Genomic DNA, 17,204 nt, shown 5'->3' with positions numbered 1-17,204 from the left:
ATACTTGAAACAAATTTAAATCAATTATAAGGAATAATAATTTTGATACATTACATGAAAAAATTATTTTTATCATATTAATAATTAATATAAAGGCAATAATTTTTAAAAGATTGAAAGTTTTTGACCTCTTTTTATTTTAGAATCCTTAAATAAATATTATTATTTGCATAATATTATTATTATTTATTATAAAAAATTATTATTTGTACAATAATTAACTACACATCTTGATAGATATTTTATGCTTTAAATTATAGTTATATTAATTTAAAATAAGTTCATTTCACTGGAAAAAAGAGAATAATCACAAATTTTCCAATCAATAATGCTTTAAACTATTAAAATGATATATTATTACATTATAATTTAATTATGGAATAATAATTTTGTTAATTTTTTTGTAATTATTTATATTTATGGTAAATATTTCAATTTTAGGAATAATTTTGTATCAAAAATGTGTTTTTGTCCTCTCATCTTGGAAAATATAGGTTTTTGCCAATTTGCTTGGCAAAAACCTGTTTTTGCCAGGACGGTTTTTACCGGTATTTACCATGGTTTTTTCCACCTGCGGCAAAATCTTGCCAACCCTGTTTACAACATTCATTTATTCAATAATTTACAAAGGCAATTATGTGAAAATAATATATTGTCCGCTATATGCCATAAATTAAAGAAAACAGTAGGTTTTCGACAGTTTTTACCGGTAAAAACACGGTTTTTACCACTGTCATGTCAAAAACCAGTTTTTGACGGCAAAAACCCAACCCTGCCTTAAAGTCAATACAGATAAATAAAATACAAAAACTATGTTGCACAAGTGACTATGAATTTAAATATTTCATAATTGTGATGGATAAGAAATAAACTTTAGTATAATCCTTTTATGCTGTTTTTCACCATTAACAATTTTAAAATGTACTCAGTACACATTAAAACCATTTTAGAAAAGTCTAAAAAACGGTGAAATCGTCAAATTAGGAGGTAAATTATAAACAAATGTGCGTGTTATAATAATATCTATTTCTTAAAAAAAATCATGAGAATAATTATAGAATATTTGTTGTGTAGTGTTCTCCTTAAGCGGTTTTAGGAGGGGGATCGACCTTTCAGCCCTTTGACCCTTATAAATGCGCCCTTTTGTAAAAATAAGCCATCATCCCTTAAAAACACTGCTTTTTTTACTCATATTCCACTAAAAAAAAATCAATGTTTCAAAAATAATTTTACACTGGTAAAATTATCCGAGTTCATAGGTTTCATTACAAATATTTCCTTGGTTAGGGTTATTCTCAACTCGTTAAGTTTTAAGTTTCTCTTTTTTTAGAAGTTCGCATGTGTAGGATCGAAGTGTAGTATAAATATTTTTTAAGTGATTTTAAAATTATTTTTTAAATAAATACCTTTTTTCAAAAATCCAACTTTTAAATGTTCTTATTTTCAGTTTAAATTGTAGAAAAAAACTTTCAAGTTGCATATCAATTGCAATCATTTTTAAGCGTTTACTTTTTTAATACAAAAATTATGTTCAGAGATAGTCTTTTAGCATGCCTTTAAATATTTTTTATAAACTACAAATTTTTCTTTTGCTTTGATAATGCGAGAAAATTACTCTTTGAAATATATACATAAAATAGTAAATACATTACTATATAGTAAATAGATTATAGTATAGTAAATATAACGTAATAAATAAAATATATAGTATTTAAAAATTCTTGTGGATCAAAATCAGGCATTACATATTACATAACATGACAGGGCGCATAGCCAAATCTTTGAATCAAAAATAAGCACTTTTTAAAAACTTTTCAAGCACTTTACAAAAATTTTCAAGCACTCAAAAAATTCATATTCATTCAATTATATTATTGAAAAACAAAAACTTTTTATGAACAGTTTTAGCGTTAAAAAAAAAAAAAAAAGAAGAAAGAAATGGGCGTAAATCGAAACAATCACTGCTTTCTCACATCACCGAGTGATTTCAACCTGACCCTGAACTCAGAAGAAAAGTAACCCTTCTTACCCCCTACGTCAAAAAAAGTGTTAGAAGTAAAATAAACAAGAACAAAATTAAAAAGAAAAACATTTCATAAGGATCTGATATTTTCTATCCGAATTGGAGCACTTGGGTTTCAGTTTCAAGTGTGCGCGCATGCGCAAGTCATAACGTGGGTACGACATGAAGTCCGCGTGAATGATTACGTAGCAAACTCCCCATTTTTCGTGAAATGCATGGGATCCACCAGATATCACTGAAGGGAGAAAAAAAATTATTCGGAAAAAAAGCACTTTTTAAAAACGCCAGCTGAAAAAAGCACCTTTAAAAGCTTTTAAAAACGAAATCCCCAAAAAAGCACCTTTAAATACTTTTTACAAACGCTACGCACCCTGCATGATAAATTTTTGCGGTGTTAAGTGAGTGTCCTTTCAAAATTCAAAATGTACTTTTCTGTGAGGAAGCGCTCTGCCTCTTTTCTATTCCTAAGGAGAGTTCTGGTGTATGTATAAAATAAAAAATCCTTAATGAAAACAAAATAATGAAATGGAAATGTTAGGTTAGAAATTTTCATAAAGCTCTCTGATTTTTGGATATTTTTTAAAAAACACAAACAAAACATTTCTTGATTATATCACAAGAAATAGACAAAATTTAGTAGAGTAGCTATGTTTCAGCTATGAATAGACAGAAGGAAAAGATATAAAAACAAAACTTGCTTGTAAGCTTGAGATTCTGCCCCATAACAGCTTTCACATCGATTTGGATCCAATACGGGTGGAATGGTCTGCATTAAAGAATACACAAATATATTTAGTATGAGTGATTTACACAATTTTAAGCATCTTTCAAAATCTTTTTAAAGATACAGGTTTGAAAAAAAAAGGAACAAAATAGTAGCTTTTAATAGCCAAAAGCATGAAAACAGTTGCCAAAATAAGAACAAAAATTCCTCAAAAATATGGCTAAAATTTTATTAGTTGTTGTAGTTGTAGTTCATTTACGTCGCACTAGAGCTGCACAATGGGCTATTGGCGACGGTCTGGGAAACATCCCTGAGGATGATCCGAAGACATGCCATCACAATTTTGATCCTCTGCAGAGGGGATGGCATCCCCGCTTCGGTAGCCCAACAACCTGCACAAGAAGTCGAGCACTTTACGGTAGCACAGTTTAACGAGGACTAATACCGCACACCCTCGGCAGACTGATCCCAGTGGGTCAATCACCCGCACACTGATCGCAGCCAGTGATGCTTGACTTTGGTGATCTGCTGGGAACCGTGTCTTAACGATCAGTCCACTGCGGGACAAAATTTTATTAAGTCACTTAATTGTCATCAACCATGATCCATTTTGTCAAGTTGGTGGCAAATATGATATTTTTTATATAAACATAAATTTTCTAGCACTAAACTTTTATATCAAAAACATTAGCTTATCTGCAGAAAATTAAATACTTTTAATTCCTAAAATTAATTGGAAAAAACACTTTTTTAAAAGAAAATTTCCCTTTTATCAATAATTGATTTAGCAAATATGTAACTGTAGCAATTATACATAGATAGGTATCGGATATAGAGAGAGGAATTTTGTAGCAATAACCATTGAAAAGGCGATCGAAAGACAGAATAGTCTTACAATGGAATTTGTGCAAATTGAACAAAGTAAAAAGTGATGACTGAAGTTTCGAATTCAAAATTGTCTATTTTTTAAGAAAACAAAAAATTCGGAGTGTTCAGAAGCTCCCGCGGGCTGCAGGTTTTCAACTCAATTTATGCTAAAAAAAAAAACATTGCTAGGAGTACAAAAAAATCTGCCAATAGTATCCTTTTCCTAAAAATAATTGCTTTTATTGTCTTTTCAGACAAAAAAAGTTGCCTTAATCGCCTCATGTTGAAAATAGTTACATTTTAGTCGCTTGTGGCAACCTTGTTAATCTTTCAACTGATTTGCTACTTATCATTCCTCTGCCACATCTAATATATATAATTCTCTTACGTGGCTCCCAAATTTTGGCTGTATTTCTTTTCTGCCGGTAGCAACGTTTGCTTTGTTTTGTTTACCTTACTATTTATCTTACATGGCGAATTGACCAATGATTGCCGCTAAAAATGTCACATGCCAAATCTAGCTGAGGTGGCTCAACATATAGCGCTTTTAAAAATGGAAACTGAAATAACCAGAGAGCATCAGCTGCCGCAATCTCATACTATTAAGCTAGGCAGAAGAGAGTAGTCCCTGTCGATAGATCTCTATTTTAGTATTTTGTTGAAAGCGGCTTTTTTCACAAATTTATATACAGTGGAGCATCGTTTACACGACGCCGAAGGGACCACCCAAAAACGTTGTATAAACGATAATGTCGTATAATCGATTTTTACTTCTAAAACTGAAACTAACTCTGTTTTCAATTAATTTTAATGTTTAACGTGTTAATTTACATAAATTTCTAAATTAAACAAAGCAAAACAAACAAATAACCAAAGGAGAAAAATTGCAGTGAGCCATTTGAATGTATGGTACCTTTAATTATATTTTCTTGCTATTATTCTCTACAATGCTTTGAATAGCGAGTTGAAGTTACTGCTTTCTATGATGCAATTTTAAATTTCTAATCTCGGCCAAATCTAATGGCTGAAGCGCACTTGTGCAATTTGCAGGAAAAAAGAGAGCTTTTACATTTTCCAAAATAATTAGTATCGATGGGTGCGCTGGACATTGGTCGATGAATAGAGCAATTTTTCGTTTTTTCCTCTTCATAACATTGTCTAGTTTTTTCAGTCATCTAGTAAAAATTACGGTCGTCATTCAAGCATTCTTGTTGACACCCTTTTCTGCATCATTCATGTTGGCAAATTCCGCCCTTTTATAAAATACACAAGAAAAAATAAAAAATTAAATAAAGAACAAAATCTAAAAATCGACGTATAACCGATTTTGTGCGTCGTATAAACGATATATTTTTACATTAAAATGAATAGGAATGATTTGGGACCACACTAAAACGTCGTATAAATGTAAACGTCGTATAAACGATGCTCCACTGTATTACGAATTTATCTGACGTTTTCTAACTTGTATCACGAATTATACTATAGCACATTTCTAATAGGAATTATACTATAGCACGAATTACATGTCATTTATTTGAATTAAAATTTATTTTAATGACTTAGTTTTTACTAAAAAGATGTAATTTAAAAAAAAAAAAGTTTTTATATGGATTTGAATGATTGTTTTGAATTCTTAGAATTTTGTGTATTTGCAATGTACCTAAGTTAGTAGCGAGCGAAGCAAACAATATAAGATTGCGTAGCAATTTTCGGGGGTTGGCGAGCGTTAGCGAGCAGGGGGCGCAGTCCACTAGTTTTTTATATTGAATAACATGTGTTAAAATTATGCAGAAAAGCCTAATTGGTTGTAACCATAACTAATTCACCCTTCAATGGTCTTACGAATATGTCATAAATTTTATGTAACAGATTTGTGTGGAATATAATTTTTTCTTAATTTATTAATTTAAAAAGCAATTATGAAAGGAGCAAAAATGTTTCAATTAGCTTCTTATTTCCGTAATACAAAGTTTATTTTCTTATTTAGACTAACTGACCATCGCAGGCAAATTTGAGAAAGATTTCTCACCATTTGATCTGCTGTTAAATACTAACGGTGAGGGTTCAAAACCACAGGCAAAGGACATGTAATACAAGGATGGGGCAAGTTTGTAAATCGAACCAGCGGGTCACCCCAGACCACATATATAAATGTACATATCGAAACCCATTAACACTTACCATATTCAATACCTTTGATTCTCCAACTTCTGTAAAAAAAAAATAATAATTCATTAGTAAATTCAATATTAAAGTTCATTATGAATACAATAAAAGTATTTTAAAAAGAAAGTTAATCATGTTTCACTTTTAAACGCAGTCAGTTGAATGATATGCCTGGATCAACTGACTATTTTCCTTTTAAGAAACACTTGGTAGAAATTTAAAGTTCAAAATAATGTTTTCTTGTGGATTTTTTATTTTCAGGAGACGGTAAAAATATTTCTGATGTCCATTTTTTAAAAATCAGTTACGAATTAGCGGTAGCAGAAAACTATCTCCTGTACCTGATATATACACCTATATAAGGTGTACCCTAATTGTAGTGAAAAACCTCTAGGGAAGATAGGGCACATCATAAGGATTAAGAATTGCATAAAGACCCATGCCCAGAAACGTCATCATACGCAGCTGGTGGTGCTTCCTAATTATGAACTTTTTTTGGTGCCTTTAAACAGTTACTTTTATTATTTCTTAATTTTATGCTGTTTTAATAATTATTGTGGTAAAAATAGCAGTTTTAGAACAATTTAATAATTTGGCGAAATTGTCAAACCAGTCGCAAAATTATTCATGATTAAACTAGAATTAAAAATCAAACGTCGAACCTATTCATCTGTAATTTTTCACTATAATAAGAAAACACAAAAGATAAATAAAAGTAACTATTCAAAGGCACAAGAAGAAACGTAAAGAAGCTATCTGCACAAAAACTTTTTTGGGCATTAACTCCTATACAATTCCTTATATGATATGCCCTCTAGAAGCACGGATGGCAAGTTTTTGACAATTGATGGTTACAAACTGTTTTAACCATGGTTTTAACCGTCATGACAGAAATCCTTTTTGGCATAGTTTTTTACTATTGTCAACAATCAAAATTTTGGTGTAATTATAATTATTAGCTATTATAAATATGAAGCATTTAAATCAATTTTTGAATTATTTTGACATTTAACTTTTTCTTAAACACTCAACAATCATCTTGGGAAGAAAGAAAAAATAATAAAAATCATTTTAGAGAGAAAAAAAACTCTCAACAATCATCTTATTGATTATACGTAAAATAAATTTTCGTTTACTCCATTTTAACTCCTCTTTTCCCGGAAGCATGCCATTAAAAAAAAAAGTTTTGAAGTGCTCTGGACGTCATGTTCATTTTTCTGTTTAGTATGAATAAAACTGAAATTCAAACCTATTCTTTCGATTAATGCTGGGCAACATAAACTAAAATGTAAACGTATTAAAACTATTATAACATAGTTATAAAATACGTAATTAGGACATTTATTTTTATAACTATACTAAAAATTTATTCTCAATTAAATCATTGAACTGATGGAATTAAAACAACTTATACGGAAATATAATCATGATTTATTGGAAATATTCATGCACATTTAAGTGCAGAAAATTCTCAAATTTAGTTGCCCAAAAATTTTAGCTTTATTATTTTTTTTAGTTGCCCAAAAATTGTAGCTTTATTATTTTTTTAGTTGCCCCAAAAATTGTAGCTTTATTATTTTTTTGTACAATAACTTTTTCAAAATATTTTTGGAAGGTAAAGTTTATATAAGAAAAAAAATCATTTAATTTTACACAATTCTTGAATAAATAAGCATATGTGTAATAATAGAAATCAAAATATATTGAAATAGTAATAATTTATAAAATGTAATGTCCCACTCAAATGTAAGGAATTCATACTAATAAATACACAAGTTGACATGTTTTTTCACAAGGAAAAATTGTGCAAAAAAAAATATTTTTTAACATAAAAAATTTCTTAGAAATTTTTTAAGAAACATAAAAAAATTTCTTAGAGATTTTTTGAGACCTAAAATTTTTTCATGTTGCCTGAATTTCCCTTGAAAAAAAAAAGAAAAATCACTTTAACTATATCTGTTATAACTTCAACTTTTCTCTCTACTGATGCTCGAGAAAGGCATCTTTTGAATATAATTCAACAGAATTCAATGCAATGAAGAACAATGGAGAAAAAAAATTTGGTAACAATGTGATTCTGAGGAAGAAAAAGACAGTTGAATATTCTGAGCATCTTTACCAAATCATAATTCATATGTACAATTTATATTCAACTCTTCTATCATTTGAAAGTCTTTATTTTATTTTAAACACATTTTCAATATGTCAAAAGTATCAAGTTAAAAGATAAATAAATAAGAAAAAAAAATGAACCATCTAATAAGAAATAAAAAATGTATACTTTCTTTCTTTTTCAGGTTTTTCTTCCAATGGTTCGCCGGATTGAGAGAGCCTGCGCTTATAGATATTGTGATCTAAATTAATTTGTTGTTCTCCAGACACATCCATTGCATCAATAGACAGAACTAAAATAAAACACTCTTTTCAACAAAAATGCAATTATAGGAAGTATATGCAATGTAGGAAATGCAAAGGTATCAAAACTTACTAGAGTCAAACCCCGCTCTATAGAGAACCTTCAAGGGACCGTTATTTTGCTCCACTATAACCGGGACTTCACTATGTCCGTTTCACAAACAATTTTAACTAATGGTTCCCCCCTTTTATTACACATTATTTAAATAAATGATCAATAAAATGAAATACAAAAATGACTGAAAAATAATACGTAGTATCAAAAAATGTGTTAACTTACATTTTTTATTACTCTTCGTCTTGCATACAAAAAAAATTAGAATAATCTTTAGCTCACGAACAATCCTCAACATGAGATATGGAAACACTTCCCGACTCTCCGATAATTTTTTCTGAATTTATGCAATTCTGCTTTTTGAACCTGGTTAGCCAGAAATTCGAGCACATAAAAGTAGTCTCGCCAAATCGCTTAGCAAATTCACCAGCTTTTACTTGAAGCATTTGTCCAGATACTGGAAGATTGTGGCTTCTTTGAATGCTGAACCAATTCAATAATGCTTTTCAATAATGAAGCAAACAAAAACAAAAAATGCTTGTTACTACATTCCATGCTATAGATGGTTTTAAAAATCAGTATATGTATTTATTTTGAAGTAGAAATTTCAAAAAAGAAGAAAATCAGTCGAAGACAGAAAAAAGTTCATAATATCCAACCTCTCTTTTTTTTTGGTTCATATATCCACAATAACATTATCCGTGCGTAGCAAGACACGGGAGCGAACATTTCGTTCATTATATCAGGGAGTTCACTATAAACCGTGCTTACTATAGCGGAGCTTAACTGTATTAGTTATCAGGAAGCATAATAACACATAATTATATATATATATATAGGGTTTACAAAATTCAAATTAGCAACATTCTAAGGAGTACACTAGATAATTCTATAAAATATAATAAAATTAAGCATGAATTTATTATTAAATTAAAAGAAATAACACTTATATTAGGGTACTAAATGAATTACACAACACAGATATTTTACATTTCATTATAAAATAATTAAATTGATTATTTGGAATTAATTTTCTAGATTTTGGTTAAATTAGAAGTTCTTACTTCCTTCTTATCTCAAATTTGAACCAATAAAAATTTTTGTTCACAGAATTTAAGATTTGATTTTCTTTAAAGAGAGAAGATAAAATTTCGGAACAGTCAGCAAAAAATTTTTTTCGCTCTTATTATTACATGTTTTTATCAAATCATTCTTACTTGTTTCTATTAAGTGATTTGTATTTAATTTATTATTTTTAGAATTTTTTAAAGAGTAGAAAAGAAATAGCGTAGATTAATTGCAAGCAACAAAATTTCACAACACTTGGTAGTTCAGAGAAGAAAAAAAAATATCTGACAGAAATTCTTAAAAACCATAATTTCTATTATTCAATCATAAGACCGTAACAATTGCAGATAAATCGTAATAGTTGGCACCACCAAAAATTTTGTCTTTGTATACAATGACTTGCAGATCGGTAATTTTAGACTAAGTACAAAAAATGAAAATTATTACATACCTTCAGCATAAAAAAAAGGAACACCCTGAATAACTTTTGATCAAGAATTCGTATGCAGTACAGAACCCGTTATCCGGAAATCAGAAAACCGGAACGAAATTCAATAAATTTTCCCGCCATTTTTTTAAAAAAAAGTTTTTTTCCTCATAAGACTTTAGGATTTTTCTTTCTTTTTTGAAAGACGTTTACCTTACCATCATTTTGGAAATAATCATTAGTGTATTACTTCATCGTTTTTTTTCTTTTTAAGATTATTTCCACAAAAAAAATTTTTTTAGTTGGGTTTAACAATAAAAAAAAAAAAACGGCTTTTTGTAGCGATTCAGAAAACCGGAAAAATCAGTTATCCGGAATAGCGATGGTCCTGATCGTTTCGGATAATCGGTTCTCTACTGTACTAGGGATTCAGACTTAATGGTTCACTGAGGTGACCTCAAATATGCTTACAAATTAGTGTTGAAAATATTAAGTTACGTAAGCAGACACAAAAATGTACTTTTTCTGAATATACTCTCCCCCCCCCCCAATAAAATAAAAAGTTTGAATTTCTGATCCTCAAAAACTCAGGGATAATTGACTGCAATCCATAAAATTTAATCAAGAGAGGAGCGGTAAAAAGTCTGGACCCTTTAACGTTAATTATACTTTTTGCGTCTTTCACCATATCTCGATGATTTTTTTAAGGGTATTGAGTCATGTTTGCATACAATTACAATATTCCTTTAAGTACAGATAATTTCAGGCAAAAAATAATTTTTAATATTTATTTAGATTTGATATTTATTTATTTATTATTATTTTACTTTAATACCTAATAGACGAAAAATTTTGAATTGTAAGATTTACAAATTTTTACACCATTTTAAAGAATGTAATTTTATATGACTAAATATAAAATTTGAATATAAGTAGAATAGTTTCTGAGAAATCAAATTCTGAATAGAATATACAACTGTTTTATGTTGTGAATATTAAATGCGTGCTGCTATTGCTACCTCTCTGTACAATAAGAGCAATATTAACTTTTCTTATTATGACAATTTTATCACTTTTAATTGAAATTAGTTGGAAAAATATTCAAAAACTTTCTAATTCGCCAATTAATTTTATGATGGCAAGCACAAGGTCACAATCACACTTATTATATTCTAAAAAAGAAGAAAAAAAAAACTATAAAGAGGTTTAAATATACATAAAATGAAACTCACAATCACATGTTACTTTCGGAAATATAACGTCAATATTGATTCTCAGCTTTTCACTTCGAGAAACATCAACAAAAAGTTCCTCTGCCACTTCAGGAGTCATATAATAATTTAATTCTGATATGAAGAGGAGAGTTATGATAACTGCACTGATGACTGTAACTGGAAAACACAAAGAAAGCATAAGTAGGTAAAACTTCAAAACAAATAATGAAACTTATATTTATACAGGGTGAGTAGCCAAATCTTTCAACAAAAAATAAGCACCTTTTAAGTACTTTTAACAAAAATATTTTTACAAAAATATTTAAACAAAATTATATTTTTAAAAATATTTATACAAAAATATTTTTAAGTACTATATACATTAACAGGGGTCTGTCCAGACATTTTGTGAAAGCTCCGTTTTTGTAAAATTGTGAAAAAATTACTCATAATTTGTGAATATAAAATAAACGTTAAGTCACATTCTTTCAACCAGGGTCCTGCTTTTGTGAATTTGTGCAAATAGGGTTCTGTTAGTACAAAAAACTTTTTCAAGGAGTTTTTAAATTGTAAATAGATACAAGATTATGCCCAACAAAGTAAAATTATAATAAAAAAAAATTAAATTTTAAAAAATAAACAGCAACTGCTGCTATTAAATTAGAGATGCAACATACAAATATTTAGTATTTAGCCTATACTGCTCAGCAAAGAATATTCATTTCAGACGAATAAAGGAAGAAGCGTCTGCCGAAGACAAAACTTAGTTTGCTTACATTTACTTACAAGTTGCTGCCTTTTTCCCCTCATCAGTAACGTCTTTTTCTTAATATGAAAAATTTACGCAAAAAGCAATGAAAATTTGGGATTTGCCCAAAACAGAGAAAGAAGCGGTCAGATTCTTTCAAGAGAAAGTCGTTTCGGCTGAAATTGCAATTTCTGATAAGAATCATCAAATGAAATTGTATATTGACGATGAAATTCAATGGCGTTGCAACCTTTCATCTTGTCCACTGTAAAAGAAGTATCCGTAAATGCACAAATGCAAAGTTTATTTATTGTTGGAGCGAAGAATTAACCTCAGTTAAATAGTGTGAAAAGCAGTTGGAAATCAAGGAAAAAATATCGAAAAAGAAACTATAATATATTCCAATTCATGGAAATTATACTGATTAGTAAGCTGAAAGTTTCGAACATTTCGAAGTGAACCATAAGTACATCTTAGTCGATCCGGAAACTGGAACGCACAAGCAAAAAATTGAGTGACTGAGGGGCAGCGTTAAATGGCGAAATAAGAAACAAAGAGAAACTGTACGCCATCATCTCGAAAGTTATCTTGCAGAATTTATGTGGAGAAGGCAAACGGAGGACCGATTTGAAAAAATTTTAAGCTGTATTAAAATGTTTAAGCATCCAAAGTAAAAAAAAATTTTGAACCATTTATTAACTGCATTTTATGTGTATGCTGTGGCCAATAAAGTCTGCTTCGTGTGATTTGTTCCAGCGACTGAGTGTGGTCGCTAAAAAGTCTGCTTGGCGAGATTTGCGCAGGTATAATGGAAAAGTACTGATTTTTCTTTTGAAAAGGGGAATAAAAAAATAATAACTTTTCATTTCTACAGAATTTTACAGGTAACATTTGAATCATGCATTTAGATAATCACTTTTTGACGCGCGATCAATGTAATGTTCTGATCGTATTTTTGGCAGTTATTGATATTGATTTTCGCATGTTTTTTTTTAATATCCTGATGTATTTCAAACAATATGGAAAATTCAAATCGTGTATTTGTGTATTTACTTTTAAAGGCAATAATTCAATGGCAGTTATTGCTTTAAATTTCTCTACAGTTTTTAAATCCGATATTATTTATTACAACAACCTAATCTCGAAACGAAATACGCATTTGAGGAGTATGATTCGTATGATAACGTCTTTGATCTTTTTTTCGGCAATTACTACTACAGATTTAATGATTTTCATTATTTTTTTCCTATTGTAATGATTATTTACAAAATGCGAAGATAGAAATAATTTGTGCGTCATTTCCACAATAAAATGCAAGAACATCACACATAATATTAGAATAAAAAATTATTGCCCATTCAATTAAAAAGTTTTTTTTCTATAAACATAGCGCTTTTGTTATTTTAAATTAGTAATATATATGTTTGTTATTTTTCAAAGTATCTTGCAGAAAAATATTAGTGCTAAAAAGTTTTGTCACAGACAGCTCGAAAAAATTCTGCGATAAGGATCTCCTATGTTGCGAAGTCGAACTTTGAATTTTATACCAATATTGGACTATGACTCACAAGAAGAAACAGGTTGTTTTAGACAAGAGCAAATTTATTTACAGGACGATGACATTTTACATAGGAAGAATAATTATTTTTAATTTATTACAACTGGAATATTTCTTGCTTTCTTATGAGTATCGCCTATACGAAACTGCAACATCCTATGAACAGTGCAATCACTTCATAGATTAGTTCTTAACGGAAAATTTCAAAAAAAAAAATTTAAATACCGAATTTGAAGAATAAAATTAGCTGATTCCTACACTGTTTGGAATAGTGCAAATGGAGAACACCAACCAAAATTAAAGAATCAAATGCTTGCAGTTAAAATTCACTGCTCTATTTCCCAAAGCAGACCATATTAAACATACAGTTTTTATTTATATATTATACTTATGACACATATTGAAAAGAAGTACAAAAGAGTAGGTAGTATGGCTTTTAAAACATTTTTGATAAAAATGTTCTAAATTAAAAGTGTAAAGATAACTTTTTTTAACACAGAATTTCCAATTTAATGAGAAAAGCAGACAGCTTTACACTCTGTATATTTTTAAAATATTAACAGATTAGGTAATAATAACAGAACATATCAAATAAATTTAAAAATAACATCCAGGGAAATTTTTTGTCTCAAGCTTACTTAAAGCACCAGAATATGTTTTCACTCGAAAGTCTTCCAATGTTTTAGGATAGGCGTCAAACTTTCTAATTTGCTCAGAAAATTTATGTAACCTAAACATTATGCTTCCGATAAACAATTTTCCCAATCATTAAAAATCTAAAAAAGACCACAACCCAACAGGATGAATGTTTATCCCTTGCCAGTCCTTATCCGTAGCCAGTCTCTCCGCTTACAACTGGCAGAGCAAATGCGCAAGCGCAAAGGTTAGGTAATGGAGCGGCTGCCAAATTAGTTCTTTAAATATTCTGCTAGGAAGTTCCTTAACTGTTAAAGCTTTGACCGGGAAATACAAAGCCCCAGCCAATCCAATGCAACAAGAGCAGATTTTCAAAATAAGTAGATATGTAGTGTTTACAAAAAATATATGTATCCTTAATGCTTTAAAAGCGTTATAAATTCTATATTTATGTTGTTTTTTTTAACTTTTGACGATCTTGTGTATCGATGTTTTGATGAATTTATTTGCTTTTCATTACTTTTGTGATGGAAAAAAAAGACAAACTTTCAAAAATGCAGGCTTGTATTTTATGTAGAAGAACAGACGACGATGAGCTATTGTATGGTAAATTTTACCACAGACGTGCTTTATCAGTTCATCATAAGTGTATGTTTTTTACTAGCGGGCTGGTTCAGCGCTCAAAACCTAGTAAAAATGGGATTCTTGGTTTTCTTTTAAGTGATATTCAAGCCGAAGCTTCGCGTGGAAAGAGATTAAAATGTTTTTACTGTAAAAAAATCGGGGCTACAGTTGGATGCATAGTGAAAATGTGTAGGAGAGTCTTTCACTTTCCTTGTGGTGTTCAGTATCATTCATTGCATCAATATTTTGGTAACTTCTCTTCCTACTGTGCGTCGCATAAGCCAAAGCAAAAAAGCGGTCCTTTGAATGATCCTTTCTGTTACATTTGCTACACACCCATTTCAAAAGATGATCTTGAGGAGTGTTTGTATTCACCTTGTTGCAAAAACAACTGGTTCCATCGATTGTGCCTTCAGCAATATGCCCTGAGTGCTGGCCGTTATTTCTTCAAGTGCCCTCTTTGTAATAATGTATCTCATTTTTTGGATAGAATGTTAGAGTTGGGTATTGATATTCCTGATAAAGATGCAGAATGGGAATTGGAAAATAACGCTTTCGAAGAACTTTACTCTCGCCCGGGATGCGATGCATCAGTGTGCAGGTGTCTGAAGGGCAAAGATTATGACGGAGTTGGGGGTTGGAAATTGTTGTCTTGTTCAGTGTGTGGGAGTCACGCAACGCATCCGCTTTGCAGAGGCTTGCATAATATTGAATCATGGATGTGTAATGACTGTGTACTACTTCAAGCTGAAATAAAATGTAATAAGAAACCCATTGACAAACAACCCTCTGAATGCAAGGACGGGTCTCTCATTTATACTTGTGATTCAGTACTTTTACATGAGCTCCTTAGACGCAGACCTATAGTTAAAATTATGAAATTATGACCTGTAGTTAAAATTATGATTATATTTTTAGTTTTTTACCAATTATTGATATTACCATATTATATTATTGATATTTTTGGTTGCTTATCCATTTCGGTTTAGGATTGTATAAAATCTATTACCAGTACTTATTTGTATATATGTTAGCGACATACTTGTTTACCAAGATAGGTGTAACTCATGTCTTTGTTTTTTTGGAAGAAAAAAAAACTCATTTATTTGATTTTAATTAATTTTAAAAAAAAATTAAGACTGCTTTTTCTATTTTTTAAATTTACCAACCATATTATTTGAAAAAGTGTATTAACACTAACTAATATTGCTCATGACTTCAAGCTGAAGTAAAATGTAATAAGAAAGTAATTGGCAAACGACCCTCTGAATGCAAGGACGAGTCTCTCATTGTGATTCAGTACTTTTACATGAGGTCCTTAGACGCAGACCTATAGTTAAAATTTTGAAATTATGACCTGTAGTTAAAATTATGATTATATTTTTATATTTTTTACCAATTTATGACATTACTATATTATAATATTATTGTTATTTTTGGTTGCTTATCCATTTTGGTTTGGGATCGTTTAAAATCTGTTGTTGTATTTATATATATTAGCGACGTACTTTTTTACTAAGCTAGGTGTAAATCATGGATTTTTTTTAACAAAAAATGAATTAAAAAAAAACCTGATTTATTTGATTAAATTTTTTATATTTTTAAATGACTGATTTTTCTATTTTTTAATTTTACAAACCATATTGTTTGAAAAAGTGCATTAACACTAGCTAATATTATTTAAAAACATATTATAGCTAAAATGTTAAATATATCTGGCAAAAATGGTTGCAAACTAAGAAATGAATTTATTACAAACTAATAAAAAATGAATTAACAAAATCGAAGTTTATTTTCTTCAAACTCTACTTGCAAATGAATATTAAAAATTGACAGATAATTTGCCAATTAGATTCCTATGAAGAAAATTACTGAAAAAAAAATACTTCTATTACCATATTAAATACTACCATAAAAATATGTATACTATTACTATATTATATTATTATTGATATTTTTGGTTTAGGATCGTATAATATATATTACCAGTACTTATTTATATATATGTTAGCGACATACTTGTTTACCAAGATAGGTGTAAATCATGGGGTTTTTTTTTTTTTTCAAAAAAAGAAAAAATCTGATTTATTTGATTTAAATTAAATTTTTTTTTTTAAAATGAAGACTGCTTTTTCTATTTTTTAAATTTCCCAATCATATTATTTGAAAAAATTTATTAACACTAGCTAATATTCAAGGTTGGCAAGTTTCTGCCGAGGTTGTTAAAACCACTGGTAGAAACCGGTTAAAACTGGCATGGCAGAATTTAAGAAAATAACATAAAAGTACTGAGATTAACATGCAATGGATAATTCATAGAAAAAACAATTAAATGTTAAGCAAATTACAATTTATTTACAAAATTATCACCATTCAAAATCAAATATTGCATTGTTTGCACTCTGCAGTAATCTATAACAAAAGACAAGTTTTGATGCAGTTTCTAAACCTAAACAATTTCTCAGTTTGCTATACTTTGAACGAGAAATTTGAGAAGATTCTCTCAAGTCCAGCAGAACTACCAGTCATTGCCATCCACAAAAGATTAAAACTGTTACTATTATGATAATTGGATTGTTGCCATACAAATTATGTCTTGGAAAGAAAAAAACTATTTGAAAATAACTCTATTCAGTTATGTTAAGAGTTAAATGATTGTTAATGATAATTATTATT

General features: G+C 29.3%; 2 protein-coding genes across 2 annotated transcripts in view; one reads left to right on the top strand and one right to left on the bottom strand.

The window, feature by feature from the left end:
• LOC107455322 (endoplasmic reticulum-Golgi intermediate compartment protein 3) overlaps nt 1-14,134 on the bottom strand; it is a 33,919-nt gene extending 19,785 nt beyond the window's left edge. Inside the window, exons 1-5 of the mRNA XM_043052901.3 lie at nt 13,907-14,134; nt 10,981-11,139; nt 8,069-8,188; nt 5,799-5,827; nt 2,722-2,789 (exon numbers count right to left, since the gene is read on the bottom strand). Coding sequence (XP_042908835.1) covers nt 2,722-2,789; nt 5,799-5,827; nt 8,069-8,188; nt 10,981-11,139; nt 13,907-14,006 — 476 coding nt within the window. The 5' untranslated portion in view covers nt 14,007-14,134. The remainder of the gene's footprint in view (nt 1-2,721; nt 2,790-5,798; nt 5,828-8,068; nt 8,189-10,980; nt 11,140-13,906) is intronic.
• Nucleotides 14,135-14,240: 106 nt separating this feature from the next.
• LOC107455327 (E3 ubiquitin-protein ligase PHF7) lies at nt 14,241-16,310 on the top strand. The gene has a single exon (XM_071181646.2). It carries the CDS (start codon nt 14,432-14,434, stop codon nt 15,413-15,415), a length of 984 nt encoding a protein of 327 aa, XP_071037747.2. The 5' UTR covers nt 14,241-14,431; the 3' UTR covers nt 15,416-16,310.
• The last annotated feature ends 894 nt before the right edge of the window (nt 16,311-17,204 follow it).

This window comes from Parasteatoda tepidariorum, chromosome 4 (genome assembly GCF_982258835.1).
Source record: "Parasteatoda tepidariorum strain Cologne lab strain chromosome 4, Ptep-v5.0, whole genome shotgun sequence".
In the NCBI taxonomy this organism is placed as follows: Eukaryota; Metazoa; Arthropoda; class Arachnida; order Araneae; family Theridiidae; genus Parasteatoda; species Parasteatoda tepidariorum.
Note: the sequence above shows the minus strand (reverse complement) of the source record. Positions and strands in the feature narration are given on the sequence as shown.

Coding starts and splice junctions, on each gene's coding strand:
- LOC107455327 (XM_071181646.2), top strand. CDS start 14,432: ATGGAAAAAAAAGACAAACTTTCAAAAATGCAGGCTTGTATTTTATGT.